Here is a 17,794-nt window from a genome sequence, read left to right as displayed (position 1 = left end):
CATTTAGTAAGAGGCATGACGATTTTTTTAAGTTGTAATTTTTTGTCACAATGTTTTTGAAAATGAAAACATTGAATAAAAAATGTTTTTCATGCTGTCACAGTGTACTACAGCGTCAGCATATGACTGATGTGGTGGTGAACAGGGACACTGGTGACAGTATTAAAAAAAAATTATAAATAATTTTTTTATTCAGTTTTTTAAACATTTTTAATTTCTTAACATTCATTTTTCATTTTTTACTCTTTTTTTTTTTTACATACTTTTATAAGAGTAGTTCCGTGTCCCAATAGTAACACTATACTACTCTGAGGGGGAGATCTGGGATTTTATTTTTTATTGTATACTTTGCTGTTACAATGAATTCATGACAGCTGTGATCATTAGTGATCTGTGATTGGCTACAGGTACAGGGTGCTGTGATTGGCCCAGGTATCATGAGATAGCTGTAGACCAATCACAGCATAGTCAACACAGCTGTTATGAATTAATTAATTCATAACAGATTTGTTGACATTGTGATCATGTGATCACTCAGCGATCACATCTATAACTGGCTGTGATTGGGCTACAGCTATCACATGATACCTGGGCCAGTCACAGTCTATAACTGGTCTTCAAAGCAAGGAGCACATGGAAGGGCTACGCATGTCTGACAATAAAAGAGAAAAATTCCTAGCTCATCTTACCAACCAGCTTGCAAACAAACCGAATTAGCCTGTCTAACAGTATGCATTAAAACTAGGGATTTAGTTACACATTTGCAAACGCATGTGTAAGCTGCAGAGTCTCTTCACAGCACCCTGATATTCTTTTATTTTTTTTATTATTATTATACAGGATTTATACAGCGCCAACAGTTTGCTCAGTGCTTTACAATATAACGGGAGACAATACAGCAACAATACAGTTCAATACAAGAGGGATAGGAGGACCCTGCTTCTTGGAGCTTTTTATTGTTTGACATGCGTCACCCTTCCATGTGTTCCTTGCTGTGAAGGCCAGTTATAGACTGGGGCAGTGGCCATTTCTTGTACTGTTGACTTGTTGTGGAGGGGACGCACTAGACACCTTGGCTGCCATTGTGCTATATGCTGGGTGTCCAGTGCGCTCCTGTACCTTTATGGAGGGGTGGGCTCCCTCGGGTTCACCTGCCCTCAGTCTATCCATTAAATACACATGCCTCTACTATGGGGGCTCACAAAATTTGTAGAATTAGGAACTGCAGAATATCGGCTCTGCAGCTTACGCATGTGTTTGAAAATGTGTGCTAACTAACCCGTTTTTAACGCATACTGTTAAACAGGTTAATTTGGTTTGTTTGCAAGCTGCTTGGTAAGTTGAGCTGGGAATTTTTCTCTTTTGTTGTTTGACATGCGTCGTCCTTCCATGTGCTCCTTGCTGTGAAGGCCAGTTATAGACTGGGGCAGTGGCCATTTCTTATACACAAGTTTTTTGTCTTGCATTTTCATAGTAAACTGAATGGGTTTGTTTTGCAGGGTAAGGGTGCACATACAATTTAAAAAGAGGTGAAAAACAAGAAACATTCTTCAAGATACCCTAACTATTCTCTCAGTTTGTAACTTCCAAGTGGTGTCAGGCAATAAGACCCTCCTTCATTTCTTGCCTGACCAACAGAAACATACAGAATGCTTCGACCATCTATTTCTGTTACCATTTGGGCAAAAAGTGGAGATTTCGTCATATTTCACTGGGTGCATGTTATGGACCATGAGAATTTAGGGTATCAAAAAATTACTCTTTAGCTGCATCTAGCTATCTATTGAGAAGAAGTCTTTGCACTTTAGAATTAACTGAAGAAGGGCCCATAATTGTTTTCCGTACAGAGGCCCTTTGTCATTATGTCTAAATCTCTAAATTGAATTGAAATTGTTTTCCCAAATAATGTCTGCTTTATTCAGCATTAGCACATTACACCCTATTATTATTTTCAATCTACCTATATTTTGTTTTTCATTTGCTTAATCCATACAATTTATTTGCTGTTTACTGAGAAACTAACCGCCTTCTCTTTACATGCAAAAAAGCGATATATATACAGCCTTGCACAAATAATGTATCATCTATGCAACAATATATAAATAATTCTCAACCATTTAGTGTACCAACAAAAATTTAAATAATACAAAAATTGTTAGCTGCCCCTTGAAGTGGAAATTCATTTGTGACCATGTAATAAAATAAGGTATGGCGCTAAACATATATATTAAGTGAACAATATTCCAACTGTGATAGAAACATGTAAAAACCTAAAAGTGATATGTATTAATGATCCAAAGTCAAGAAAAAAAACAAAATACAATAAATTGCTCCATGCAGATCCTTTGTGCTCCACCAGCATAAGACAATATATTGCACTCACCAGCCAGAGGTCATGGATGGTTGGTGAGTGCAATATATTGTGTTATGGTGGTGGAGTATAAAAGATCTTCATAGAGAAATTTGTTTCGCACCAGAAGATTATGCACCATTGTTTTTGATCTATAACCTGGTATGGGACTTTTGTTTTTGTTCTTGACTTTGGACTCATTCATTTATATCACTTTTAGGTTTTTACATGTTGCTATCACAGTTGGAATATTGTTCACCTAATATTTATGTTTAGCGCCATACCTTATTTTATTACATGGTCACAAGTAATTTATTTACTGTACTCAGGCACATAATGTTCCATTTTTCAACATTTTCTTGTTCTACCACTGATCAAATACAGTTGTCTATCTTGTAGAGGTCTTACCAGCAGGGTACAGGGCTGCTGAAGGGCTTCTACCAGTTGAAGGAATCATAGTTTTCATCCAGTGAGCTTCAGCTGGGTGATTAAATCTCAGAAAAGTAGACTGACCCAAGCAAATCATACATCCTAAAAATGGTAAAAAAAATGAATAATATTAATAATAATATAGTAAAACATCCTTAAAGCATTAGTTCACCTTTTCTGAAAAAAATGAAAAAGCCTGATGCCAGCTGATGTCACAGAGCCACTCCAGGCTCTCGAAGGATCCCAACAATTATTTTACACTTTTTGTTTTATGGGGGTTCCAAATCAGGGCAGGGTAGCCAATTAGAGACCGCCTACTGCAGAATGTGGCAGACTGTGGCAGAGTGGCCCTGCTGCGCCAGATAACATACCTGTACATGACCAGCATTTCTGGGTAGGGGATGTGCATGTGCACAGGTTCCACAGTGAGTATAACAAGCACGCTTTACATCATATACAGACTGATTTTACTGTTGTAGGTTTAGTAATACTTGCTCTCCAGAGGATTTACCCCCCTTCTGACCAGGCCATTTTTTTGCGTTACGGCACTGCATTATTTTAACTGACAATGCATGGTCATGCAGCGCTGTACCCAAATAAAATTAGTAATGGCAGCAACTTATAGAGACTTATAGCAGGACTGCGGCGGGCATTCTGACACTGCGGGGAACTGACTTGGTGTCACTGACATCCCCAGTGACACCAATACAGTTTTCAGTGCTAATAAAAAGCACGGACACAGTACTAATGGCACTGGGCAGGAAGGGGTTAACATGTGGGGCGATCAAAGGGTAAACTGTGTGCGGTGTTCTGTTTTACTGTGGGCTGTGTTAGTGCTTTCAACTGTAAGCATACTGCTTTGCATGGCTCTGCCATGCAAAGCAGCAGGAAATGCAAAATCACGTATATATACGCGCTTTTGCGCACCCCTGCCGCCCTATAGCAGTAGATCTGCTATAGGGTGGTGGGAAAGCGTGGGTAGCTTTGATCCATCCTCCCCTGCACTTCTGCTTCAGATCACGGATAATAGTGATCTACTCCATTTATAAGTCACCTTATGAATTGTTCTGCAATGTTAAGTACAAAGAAAAAATGCACTTACATGATATCCTTTAACCGGAAGGGTTTGTTAACGATCGCAGATCACATTCACAAGCATACAGTACCTCAAATGCAGACTATGGGTTGCTTTTATTTCCAACCAACCTAGCTGAAATTCCATTCTAACATTCCAGAAATGTCACATATATATTCTTCAAAAATCAGTTTCCCCCCCAATGATGCGGCTGTGCTAGCCTTGATGGATGTGTGGAGGATGGGGACATTGAAACAGCAACCATTAGAGGCTTTTGTTTAATATGACCAATCGTCTCACAAAGACTAAGCATACACTTTGCCGGAATCTATTGTTCAAATTTAGAATCCACTTGTCCGAGTCAGTGAAACCTTCCTGCTAATTATAGGCCGAGCACATGTCCACATAACCTCCGACCAGTAAAGGGTAGTCACCTCCCAAATTTAGGCAATATGGTATACATTATATCACCTAACCTCTAACATCTCGGTTTATACATTTGTTGAATCATGAAATACAATGTCATTTCCTGATGAAATAACATCTGAATATAATAAACAATAACAGAAAAATAATGTGCACGCAGGCAGCAGACAAGCACCCAGGCGGGCAGGATATCAGGCCGTGTGTCATGCTGGGTGTACAAGGAGAAATGCGGTGTGGAGAAGATGTGAGGTAATCGGGTGAATTGCAGGGAGTGGCTCCTGGATTCCTCACTTCCAGGCACACAGCGTGCTGAGGTAAGCTGAGGTATTTTCATGCAAGCCTGTGTCCTCGGGCTATGAAAATGTACTTAAAGGAAAGCTATTCATGAACCTCTATTAACACAGTAATACCAAAAGGAAATGATAAAAACAATAGAAGGGATGGAAAAAAATAAACAAACTTTCACTTTCTGAATACACTTCGTAATATGGCACATGATATAAAAATATATAAACCTATAAATAAAAAATATAAATAACCTGAAGATTATATAGAAATAGCATTACATGTAGCTATATCCAAAAGCTTATTAACACATAAGTGTCAATAAGGTAAATATTCTGTCAGGTTTTCTCCTATGTATGTGACTCTGTTGTGGAGATTTTCCTTCACTTCCTGTTCTTGTGACGTCTGTACAAGAAATGGAGGCAGTGAGTGTCACAGGGGCAGGAAGGCACAGACAACAATAAACACATTCACAGAAGTTCTAACCCTCCTCACTTTACTAAAATATGTTTTTGTTTCGGCCCATTCACATGTATGCATTTTGAAAACCACAGGGTGTCGTTGTGCAATGCATTTTGAACAGCACCCCAATGCCCTACAGTAGTGAGCAAGGTAACAACACTGCGACAAACCACAATAAACATCCCATGTGCTGCATTACAAATAAAGGGCCACATCCTATTTCTATGAGGTAAGGTGCGCTGCCAGTCCGAAGTATGCTACACAGAGTGAATGGGGGGCCATTGTATGCCTTAACCACTTGCCGACCGCAGATAGCTGAATGACGGCTACACTGTGGCCGGCCAGTTCTGGGAGGGCGTCATATGACGTCCTCCCAGAACGCGCTCTCCTGCGCGCCCCCAGGGGCGCGCACCCAGCGATCTCTGTGATCGCTGTGTCCTACGGCAACAACCTTTTACCACGTGATCAGCTGTGTCCAATGACACGCTGATTACCGGGAAATGCAATTGCCGGTTCTCGGCTGAACTTTCCTCACTCTGTCAGAGCGTGAGGAAAGTACTGCCGAGAACCGGCAGTTGTCAGAGCAGGGATCGGCACCGATCATCAGGGCACTGATGTTCAGGGCTCTGATGATCGGTGCCCAGCAGTGCCACCCACCAGTTCCGCTCACCTGTGCCCAGCAGTGCCGCCCACCTGTGCCCAGCAGTGCACCCACTTGTGCCTAGCAGTGCGCCCACCTGTGCCCAGCAGTGCGCCCACCTGTGCCACCCAGCAGTGCCACACACCTGAGCTCAGAAGTGCCACCTACCTGTGCCCAGTAGTGCCACCCACCTATGCCCACCAGTGCCACCCCCTGTGCCCACCAGTGCCCATCAGTGCTGCCAGTCAGTGCCACCAGTCAGTGCCCAGTGGTTGTGCCAGTCAGTGCCCAGCAGTTGTGCCAGTCAGTGCCCATCAGTGCTGCCAGTCAGTGCCACCTATCAGTGCTGTCTATCACTGCCACCTATCAGTGCAGCCTATCCGTGCCACCTCATTAGTGCTGCCTATCAGTGCCGCCTATCCGTGCCACCTCATTAGTGCCGTCTATCAGTGCCCATCGGTGCTGCCTATCAGTGCCACCTATTAGTGCCCATCAGTGCAGCCTCATCAACGCACATCAGTGAAGGAGAAAAATTACCTGTTTGAAAAATTTTATATTAGAAACAAAGAAACTTTTTTTTTTCACATTTTTTGCACTTTTTTTGTTTATAGCACAAAAAGTAAAGTGCCTAACGGCGATTAAATGCCACCAAAACAAAGCTCTATTTGTGAGAAAAAAAATGATAAAAATGTCATATGGGTACAATCTTGCATGACCGCGCAATTGTCAAAGTGCGACAGCACTGAAAGCTGAAAATTGGCCTGGTAAAGAAGGGGGTATAAGTGCCCGGTAGGCAAGTGGTTAATGCAACTGATAATGTGAATGGCGCCTGTGTTGAAAGAATATTCTTCACTTCCTGTCCTGACAGGAAATGAGGGAAAATCTCCACAATATGGACACAGCTGGCAACAACAACATTTCACTCACCTTTATGTGTTGAGATGTGGTGTAGTGTGTCCAAACACGCTGCGGTGACAACAATTACCACATGCATTACTTTTTTATAGTGAACTGAACACACAGGACACAAGACTAGTTGCCTTGTCTATGCCATGTGGGGACTGGGGGCTCATAAGAGACCGGGGGCACTGTGAGGGGTTGAGGGGCACTGTGGGCCACTATAGAAGGTTAGGAGGCACTGTGAGAGGTTGGGGATCTGCAGCTTGCTGGAGGCCTGGGAGGAGGGAGGCCATGGCCCACTTGTCTATGCAGTGGACTGTAATGAACAAGGCTGCCCAGCGCAGTGCATTACAATGTGAACAGGCCTTAAACAAAGGATATAGCAATCTACAAAAATATAAAATATTTAATTTCATTACTGCGTGATGCCATATAAAACTGCACCATCTTATCTTTTAAAGACAGGACACATAAACTCTGTTCAAAGCCTCACCCATACAAAAGTGATGGGGAAACTGAAAAGAAGAGAAGTTTGCACTTTATTTAGATCTGCACAATCCCCTTCCAAAGGCCTGAAAGCAGAAGGTGCTAATTGCTGCCATTGCTCTTTTTTCTGTCTTACTGAACAAGACTGTAAGCAGAGCCAGAGAAGCGGCTGAGTAAAATTTAGACAATCTATTTTAAACTTCCATATATAAAGACAAGCACATGGGTCACACTTGATATTAGCCTCCTATAACCCCCTGTACAGCAGCAGATGCATTGGGAGAAGAAGGGCCAGCCATCGCAGCAGATAAATTGCTTTGCACTACAAGATGCACAAGAATACATGTATTAAACCTCTCATTTTCACTGTGTGTTACTGCAGTGCACTACAACATGCTGTACATGTGTGTTCCCATTCATTCTGAAAGGCACCTCATTACATATATACAATACAAAGCATCACACGGACAATACAAAGCATCAATCGGAAACATGGACATAACACACACACACAGTCCCTGGCTGTGCTGTCTGACAGGGGTGCCTAGATCACAAGACATCGAGGACTGACAGCAGAATATTACCAAATGGTCCATCCAGTCTGTCTCTAAGATTTACAAGTCCATTTGAAGGTAAAACAGTTCCTATGTATATATTGTTTAAATATGTATCTAATCAGTTTGCTGGTCTTAATTTTGATACAGATTCTTCCATGTAAAATTACATATTTAAACATTTATTTTAGTACTGACCTTGAATTAACCCTTTGAGGACCAAGGGACGTATTTGTCCCATGTTTTTAATTGCCTGTATCATCTGATTAAGAACTTAGAACTCTTTTTTTTTTTTTGGTTTGAGTCAAAATTTTAGTTCTTATCAACAAACAACAAATGGATCTAGCTTTTTGCCAATTATTTCATGAAATGGCTTAGTTACAGCAGCTGAAGTGTACGAACTTTAAAAACAAAACAATTGATTCTTTTGGCGTTCCAAAATCTTACGGTCCTCAGAGGGTTAAAGAAAATATCCAGAAATCCCGTATACATTCCTTATAAACAACAGCTAACATTCATCTGCAATAAACATCATGTCAAAGTCCTATAGATGTGTAAAAGTTGTTACTAGATATTTTACATACAACGGCTCACTCTACTGATAATTGGCCGCCATATACTACCATAGGCAAAAGGTTGGGTTCTGACTGCCGGCCAGAACAGGACCCATATAGCACCATTCAAAGAAATATCTTACTGAGACGCCCAAAACCTAATCTGACCATTCATACTGTTGTACTAAAGGGCCCGCATTCCCCTTTCTATCATTTCACATGAAAGTCACACTAAACATGCTACTAAGATTTGATCCCTCTTTCCAACCACGTAATGTGACAAAAAGTTTGGGCCTTAATGTCCACATGCCACACATATGCGTCCATTGCAGCCAAGAAATCTGTGCTGAAAGTGTACTCACTGCCCACTCCCAGCACAGTGGCTGAACCATCACAGAAATGGACACATATGTGCAGCGTATGGTCGTTAAAGCTCACCCTACTTCCAGCCGCACATATGTGTCCATTGCAGCAGGGGTCTCTGTTGAGAGCTGAGAGCACACAAAGTATAAAGCCATTTGATATACACTATATTGCCAAAAGTATTGGGCCAGCCCTCCAAATCATTGGATTCAGGTGTTTCAATCATCTCCATGGCAACAGGTGTATAAAATCAAGCACATAGGCATGCAGACTGCTTCTACAAACATTTGTGAAAGAATGGGTCGCTCTCAGGAGCTCAGTGAATTCAAGCGTGGTCCCGTGATAGGTTGCCATCTGTCCAATAAGTCCATTTGTGAAATTTCCTTGCTACTAAATATTCCACGGTCAACTGTTAGTGGGATTATAACAAAGTGGAAGCAACTGGGAACAACAGCAACTCAGCCACAAAGTGGTAGGCCACGTAAAATGACAGAGCGGGGTCAGCGCATGCTGAAGCACACAGTGCGCAGAAGACGCCAACTGTCTGCAGAGTCAATAGCTAAAGACCTCCAAACTTCATGCAGCCTTCAGATTAGCACAACAACAGTGTGTAGAGAGCTCATAGAATGGGTTTCCATGAGCGAGCAGCTGCATCCAAGCCTTACATCAAAAAATTGCAATGCAAAGCGTCGGATGCAGTGGTGTAAAGCATGCCGCCACTGAACTCTAGAGCAGTGGAAATGTGTTCTCTGGAGTGATGAATCATGCTTCTCTGTCTGGAAATCCAATGGATGTGTCTGGGTTTGGCAGTTGCCAGGAGAATGGTACTTGCCCGACTGCATTGTGCCAAGTGTAAAGTTTGGTGGAGGGGAGATTATGGTGTAAGGTTGTCTTGCAGGGGTTGGGCTTAGCCCCTTAGTTCCAGTGAAGGGAACTCTTAAGGCGTCAGCATACCAAGACATTTTGGACAATTTCATGCTCCCAACTTTGTGGGAAGAGTTTGGGGATGGCCCCTCCTGTTCCAACATGACTGCACACCAGTGCACAAAGCAAGGTCCATAAAGACATGGATGAGCAAGTTTGGGGTGGAAGAACTTGACTGGCCTGCACAGAGTCCTGACCTCAACCCGATTGAACACCTTTGGGATGAATTAGAGTGGAGACTGCAAGTCAGGTCTTCTCGTCCGACATCAGTGCCTGACCTCACAAATGCACTTCTGGAAGAATGGTCAAACATTCCCATAGACACACTCCTAAACCTTGTGGACAGTCTTCCCAGAAGAGTTGAAGCTGTTATAGCTGCAAAGGGCGGGGCCAACTCAATACTGAACCCTATGGACTAAGACTGGGATGCCATTAAAGTTCATGTACGTGTAAAGGCAGGCGTCCCAAAACTTTTGGTAATATAGTGCAAGTGCATATCACATAGAATCCAAACATTTCAAGATCTCCCAAGCCAATAGGCACAGATTTCCGCCTCTTGGACCCTTGTCACCAACCTAGGCACTGCCTCTGTCATGTGTAATGGCTTATGTATTTCGAGGGCACACCCTCTTCATCAGAACTCTGACCCAAATGCGTAAGCTGTTATACAAGATTGACTATGTTGGTCACGAGGGTTCAAGAGTCGGACTCCTATGCCTATTGACTTGAGAGACCTTGGATTTTGTGCGATATGCCCCTATATTAAATACCTTTGTACCTTTGTGAGTACAAGAGATTTCTTTTAATAAAAGTTTGTTCAGGATTTTACACTATGTTGTTGCACTTTCTGTTCGTTTTGTACTTTTTTTTTGTTTTTGTTACTTTGTAGCCCAGACCAACACACATGCACACCTGGTAAGCAACCATTAATTCTGTACTGTAACTAAAATACTTTTCTTCTTGTAAACCAGGTGAGTAGTAAATTTACAGGAAGAAGAGAAGCTCCCTCAGACCTATATCAAGAATTGATTCATAAGTATACCTTCACATATCAATAACATTATACATGGTGCAGATGTCCTTATAAATAATGATTATCTACCATAGTGTATCATAATTGGTATTGGTGGGCGGAATAGTGTCCCATCATTGGTGTCAGTGGGAGGAATAGTGCTCCATCATTGGTGTCAGTGGGAGGAAGAGTGCTCCATCATTGGTGTCAGTGGGAGGAAGAGTGCTCCATCATTGGTGTCAGTGGAAGTAATAGTGCCCCATCATTAGTGTCAGTGGAAGGAATAGTGCCTCACTGTTAGTATCAATGACATAAATGATGCCCCCATTGTTGGTGTCAGTTGGAGGAATAGTGTGCAGCTCAGCTTATATCACTGGCAAGACTGACACCTGTGTAAGCACAGGAGTTACATCGTCCCAGCCACACCAGGGAAAATGGTGTTGGCACTGATGAGAGACTTTTTGTGGACTTTGGACCTTAGAGAGAAGGTAAGTATAGATACTTTAGTTCTGTTTTAAATGAAGTGGAAAAATAACAGACTTACTGGCTGGATCAAAAGGTGAAAATAAAGGGAAAAAAAGCCAAAACAAAAAAGAAAACTAATGCAGTTAATGTATCTAGGCATTGGTAAGCTGCATTATATAACATCTTTGGTTTGGGGTTTACAACTATGCTAAACTAAACCATTACATGGCAAAGGACTTTCATGTAGGTAGATATCTTCTGAATATCACAGCTAACATGACATATAGGGGTAGATTTACTAAAGGCAAACATACTGTACACTGTAAGTGCAGTTACTCCAGATCTTAGTAAATGAGGTGCAGCTTCACTTTTCAAGGAATACCTAATCACATGCAAGGAAAATAAAAAACAGCATTTTGCTTACACATGATTGGATAGAAATCAGCAGAGCTTCCCCACGTCAGTTTCCCATCAGATCTAGAGCAATTGCACTTGTAGTGCACAGACTGTTTGCCTTCAGTAAATAAACCCCCGAATTCTTAACCTTCATCTCTGACAATGTAAACCTGGTTCAGATCATACAACAGCCAGACTTGGGAATGATCCTGGAAGGTTTGGTGCTGCCCTCCTGTCTGTCTCATATTAACAGTTGGTGGATTCAGTGTGTGCCATGTGGGAAACCTATACTGGGAAGTTAGGTCAGGTACGTCCACCGGATACAGACAAAAATAACCAGCTCGTGCTGTGCTTTCTTCTCCCCTTGGAATGTAAATGACAACCCCCTCCAAGAAAAAAGAGACAGTGATAGAGGGAGAGAGAGAGAGAGAGGGAGACAAAAAGAGAGAGGGGGGGGGAGAGGAGAGAGAGAGAGTGGGGAGGAGGAGAGAGAGGGAGAGAGGGGGAGAGGGAGAGGGAGGAGAGAGAGAGTGAGAGAGAGGGGGAGAGAGAAGAGAGAGAGAGGGGGAAGAGAGAAAGAAAGAGGGAAACAGAAAGAGAGAGAGGGAGGGAGGAGAAGAGAGACAGAGGGAAGGGGAGGGAGGGGGAGAAAGTGAAGAGAGGCAGAGGGGGGGGGGTGTAGAGAGAGGGATGGAGAGGGGGAGAGAGAAAGAGAGAGAGAGGGGGGGGCTGAGAAAGAAAGAGAGAGAGAGAGGGAGAAAAAGAAAGAGGGAAACAGAAAGAAAAAGAGAGAAGGGGGAGAGAGAGAGGAAGAGGGAAACAGAATGAGAGAGAGAGAGAGAGAGAGAGAGAGAGAGAGAGAGAGAGAGAGAGAGAGAGAGAGAGAGAGAGAGAGAGAGAGAGAGAGAGAGAGAACAGGGAGGAAAAAGATAGAGCCAAGAGCAGAGAGCGACTCCTCCAGGCTCCCCATGTACAGCCAGATGTGTGATCTCACTGATATACAAAGGATACAATGGAACACACAATGGACACAATGTAACTCATACAATGGATACAATGTCAGCCGGCGTCTCCCATGGCCGGATCTCCGGATCGGACATCACACGGGAGGGAGGGATGGAGGGAGGGATGGATGGAGGGAGGGATGAAGTTTGTATAGAATGATCGGGGATCAGACACTGGTCACTTCTCTGTGGATTCCTCCTGAGCGGAGGACGGAGCTCTGTGGTTGTATACAATGCAGACAGAAGACACAATGATTACCTGCCCCCCGGACACATTCCTCTCCTCAGCCCGCTCTCCTCTTCTCTCCTCTTTTTTCACTTCTCTTCTTTTCTCATCTTTCTTTCCAGCTGGCGATCATAGTGGGGGGGAGGGGACCGCACTGTCCTACTGCACCGGGAACCAATCACTCTCCGCCTTACTCCTCACCCCCAGGACAAGCAGGAAAGGGAGGGACACCATCCCAAACCACCGCCGCCCCCCTTCAGTCACTCCCCTAAATCTGGCCGTGTCACCGAGAGAGAGCCCGGTCCTCCCCGCCTGCTGATCCCACCCGGCTCACATCTCCCTGCCGCTGTCCACAACTGGCCTCCCCTCTGCCCCCTGCCGGGTGCCACCTCCCCCGACAAACCCCCCACCGTCCCCCCCAACACACACTATTCTCTGCCACCTCAGCCCACCTTCCCTGTCTGCTGTTCCTGCCTGGCCCCCCCTTCTCTGCCTGCTGCTGCGCCCCCCTCCCCACTCTCCTCTCTGCTGTTGCCTGGTATGCCCTTCCTTGTCTGCTACTGCCACCTCAGCTCACCCTTGCCTGCCTCTGTTTGCTGCCCCTTTCCTGCCTGTTGCTAATGTCCCTGCCTGCTGCCACCCCCCCAGATCACCCTTCCCTGCCTGCTGCCACCCCCCCAGATCACCCTTCCCTGCCTCCGCTTGCTGCCCCTTTTCCTGCCTGTTGCTAATGTCCCTGCCTGCTGCCACCCCCCAGATCACCCTTCCCTGCCTGCTACCAGCCCCCAGCTCACCCTTCCCTGCCTCCGCTTGCTGCCCCTTTTCCTGCCTGTTGCTAATGTCCCTGCCTGCTACCGCCCCCCCAGATCACCCTTCCCTGCCTTCTACCGCCCCTCAGCTCACCCTTCCCTGCCTGCTGCCACCCCCCCAGCTCACCCTTCCCTGCCTGCTACCAGCCCCCAGCTCACCCTTCCCTGCCTGCTGGCACCCCCCCAGCTCACCCTTCCCTGCCTGCTACCAGCCCCCAGCTCACCCTTCCCTGCCTGCTGGCACCCCCCCAGCTCACCCTTCCCTGCCTGATACCAGCCCCCCAGCTCACCCTTCCCTGCCTGCTATTACCCCCCAGCTCACCCCTGCCTGCTACCAGCCCCCCAGCTCACCCTTCCCTGCCCGCTATTACCCCCCAGCTCAGCCTTCCCTGCCTGCAATTCCCCCCAGCTCACCCTTCCCTGCCTGCTACTGCCACCTCTATACACCCCCTTGCTTGCTTTGTGCTTATCCTCCCTTTGCTGATGCCCCCCCAAACTCAGCATTCTCTGCTTTGTGCTGCCACCCTTCCCTGTCTGCTTTTTGCACAGTGTATTGCTGAGTGTATCTTGTGTTTTGTCCTTATATGTCTGTATGGGTTTGGGTGAGCTCACCCCAAGCCTAGATTCTCATCGTAACTGGCTTTGGGTGAGCCCCCCAAAGCCCTTATTTTGGGGGGCTCCTATTTTTTCCCCCTATGTGACAATCAGTTCCATTCCATGCGGGCATTTCTGATGGGTCCCAGCATTGGTACAACACTGGACATTCCAGGCCAGGGGTGCTCAGCCTTCTGAAGAGCAACGGCCACTTAAGTGATTTGATAACCAGTTGCAAGCCACAATGAACTATGGAGTTTTACCACCCCCCACAAACATAAACATGCCCTTAATATCCTGAGCCCCCTCTAAGGCTGCGTTTACACTGATGTGCTGTGATTTACCGTGGGTGAAGCACAGTGCACCTGGGTTAGCTACACTTTGCCATAGACTTCTATTATATTGTGCAGGTGTTCACTTTCTGAAAGCAGAACCCAAGTGAAAGCAGCCTAATAGTTGCCCATTGCAAAAGCCATTATGCCCAGTGTATGTGTTGTTTAGTATACTTAGCATCTATTCCTCTTGCAGCTGCTGCTGGCATCGTTCTCCAGGCTGTTAGAAAGGATTAGAGGTGTAGTGCACTTGGTATCACTCCGCCTGGGACAGAAGCTGGCGCTACAGAGAAAGCATCAGGTTATGCGGCTTCTACTCCCCCCTGGAATGTGTTTCCCTGGTTTATGGTCACAGGCCACATCAGGGGGCTTCACGGCCCATGGGTTGAACACCTCTGTTCTAGGCCTTGTGCTTAGTACTGGAAAGAATGTGAATGATGATTCATACTCTGAATGGTCTAAGGTTATTAGTGATGTACCCCAAGGTTCAGTGTTGGGACCCTTAATTTTTAATATATTTATAAAATTAAAGTGGTTCTAAAGGCAGAAAGTTTTTTCTACCTTAATGCATTCTCTGCATTAAGGTAAGAAAAACCTTCTGCATGCAGCTCTGCCCCTTAATACTTACCTGAGCCTAACCTCAATCCAGCAATGTGCATGAGAGCAACGGCTCTCCCTCTTTGGCTCAGAGACAGCAGTGGGAGCCATTGGCTCCTTCTGCTGTCAATCACAGCCACTGAGGAGGGGGCGGGCCAAGACGGCTCTGTGTCTCGACTCACAAAGCCAGCTCGAGAGTGACAACGCACGGGCCAGGAGTGCTGGTGGGGAACCTGAAAAGGATTAGAGTTGCTCTTTGCAAAACCATAACACTGAGCAGGTTAGTATAACCTATGAATAAGTCCGGAAGTGACGAAACACGTCAGGGATTGGCTGAGCGATAACCAGAAGTGACGTACTTTAGAACAGGAAGTGACGCAGGACTGTCCGAGAGCGAGGACCGGCAGTGGTGAGAGCGTTGTGCAGTCTTCCCTCTCTGACATTACCGATGCATGGAGATATATATATATATATATATATATATATATCTTTGGGCTTATTTTATACTATGTTTTTGTAAGTGAGTTTCTCTGGACAGAGATGAAATGGTTTTAAATGGTACTGCACCATGTCGGGTCTCTATTTTTTTTTTCTTTTATGTGATATTTGTGGAGAGTCATTATCAGAGGCAATAACACTGGAGTATTTGAACCATTCTTGGGAGGAATCGATATATGATATGAGAGAAAATCTTTTTCTGGAAGAATATAAATTTACACAAAAGCGTATTTGCCAACCATGAGAGTGGGAGGCAAATAAATTTGGTGAGTGCAAACCTGAAGGGGGAGCATGGCACTTTTTAGGATATTTTAACAGTAACGTGGTGATTTTTCTTTGACAATTCAATTCACATGATTGCAAAAGGACTTTTGATTTATGGACTTTTTTTGATTATCACTTTATTATTTACAGAGCGCTGCACATATATTTTGTTATTACAGAATATTATTTGTTTATATAATTTTTTATAGTGGAAAGTAGCAGCTTAACATTTGTTTTGTATTATATACAGTTGTGTTCAAAATAATAGCAGTGTGTTGAAAAAAGTGAATAAAGCTCAAAATCCTTCTAATAGCTTTTATTTCCATACACACAAATGCATTGGGAACACTACACATTCTATTCCAAATCAAAACATGAAGAAAATATATCAAATTTGTGTTGTTCCTCTAAAAAAATGAAGAAAAGTAAATATTAGACTGTTCAAAAAAATAGCAGTATTTGTATTCTTTACAAATTCAAACATTCACTATATAAACTGAAAAATGTTTAAAGATTTTGCTTTCCTTTGAATCACTTAATGAATATTTAGTTGTATAAGCACTGTTTCTGAGAACTGCTGTATATCTGTGTTGCATGGAGCCAACCAACTTCTGGCACCTGTGAACAGGTATTCCAGCCCAGGATGATTGGACTACATTCCACAGTTCTTCTCTATTTCTTGGTTTTGCCTCAGAAACTGCATTTTTGATGTCACCCCACAAGTTTTCTATTGGAATAAGATCCGGGGATTGGGCTGGCCACTTCATAACGTCAATCTTGTTGGTCTGGAACCAAGATGTTGCACGTTTACTGGTGTGTTTGGGGTCGTTGTCTTGTTGGAACACCCATTTCAAGGGTATTTCCTCTTCAGCATAAGGCAGCATGACCTCTTCAAGTATTCTGATGTATTCAAACTGATCCATGATCCCTGGTATGCAATAAATAGGCCCAACACCGTAGTATGAGAAACATCCCCATATCATGATGCTTGCACCACCATGCTTCACTGTCTTCACAGTGTACTGTGGCTTAAATTCAGTGTTTGGGGGTCGTCTGACAAACTGTCTCCGGCCACTAGACCCAAAAAGAACAATCTTACTTTCATCAGTCCACAAAATGTTGCACCATTTCTCTTTAGGCCAGTCAATGTTCTCTTTGGCAAATTGTAACCTCTTCAGCACATGTCTTTTTTTCAACAGTGGGACTTTGCGGGGGCTTCTTGCAGATAGCTTGGCTTCACATAGGCGTCTTCTAATTGTAACAGTACTCACAGGTAACTTTAGACCTTCTTTGATCTTCCTGGAGCTGATTGTTGGCTGAGTCCTTGCCACTTTGGCTATTCTTCTATCCATTCGAATGGTAGTTTTTTGCTTTCTTCCACGTCTTTCAGGTTTTGGTTTCCATTTTAAAGCATTTGCGATCATTTTAGCTGAGCAGCCTATCATTTTCTGCACTTCTTTATATGTTTTCCCTTCTCCAATCAACTTTTTAATCAAGGTACGCTGTTCTTCTGAACAATGTCTGGAACAACCCATTTTCCTCAGAATTTCAGAGAGAAATGCACTGTAACCAGCATGTACAACATTTGCTGCCTTCCTTCTTTAAATAAGGGCAATAATTGCCACCTGTTTTTCAAAGAATGAATGACCTCACTAATAGAACTCCACACTGCTATTATTTTGAACATGCCCCTTTCAATTAGTGATTCAATTACACAGAATCAGCAGCATGCATGTCATGACTGTTGGGTCTGTTGGATTTCTATTACTCTACTACACCTGCTAGTAAATTATTTGCCATGTAGAAATATCATTTCTATCAAAAACAGTGATTGATCAGGTTAAGGATGTCTGAATGCTGTTATTTTGAACACAACTGTATATATGATTTTTATAGCACAGTTTGTATTCAGAAAGGTCATTCTTTTTGACCTGGAGATATATGGTGATTTGTATAGGTAAGTATAACACGTTTGTTACTTAAAAAAAATAAACAATTTACTTTTAGAATCACTTTAAAAGTATAATTTCAGTGTTTGCAGATGATACCAACCTATGCAGTGGAATAACGTCCTTTCAGGACATCTCCAATGTACAAGCTGACCTCATTTTGCTGTTTAACCCTTTCACTGCCAGGGTTGTTTTTGTGT

The 17,794-nt window shown here is 43.8% G+C and overlaps 1 protein-coding gene across 15 annotated transcripts in view; it reads right to left on the bottom strand.

Annotated features, from left to right (window-relative positions):
* Positions 1 to 17,794, bottom strand: part of PHLDB1 (pleckstrin homology like domain family B member 1) — a 180,905-nt gene that overhangs the window by 85,287 nt on the left and 77,824 nt on the right. For 14 of the 15 annotated variants that reach the window (XM_089678601.1, XM_089678602.1, XM_089678595.1 and 11 more), the window contains exon 5: positions 2,759 to 2,881. In XM_089678601.1, the coding sequence (XP_089534727.1) occupies positions 2,759 to 2,881 (123 nt within the window). Of the gene's footprint in view, positions 1 to 2,758; positions 2,882 to 12,584; positions 12,830 to 17,794 lie in introns of those variants that run through there. The other variant, XM_089678605.1, reaches the window with a different exon arrangement.

Source organism: Staurois parvus, unplaced genomic scaffold (genome assembly GCF_062004578.1).
Source record: "Staurois parvus isolate SC_StPar_1 unplaced genomic scaffold, SC_StPar_1.0 ptg000207l, whole genome shotgun sequence".
NCBI lineage: Eukaryota > Metazoa > Chordata > Amphibia > Anura > Ranidae > Staurois > Staurois parvus.
This window is presented reverse-complemented; position numbering and strand designations above follow the sequence as displayed.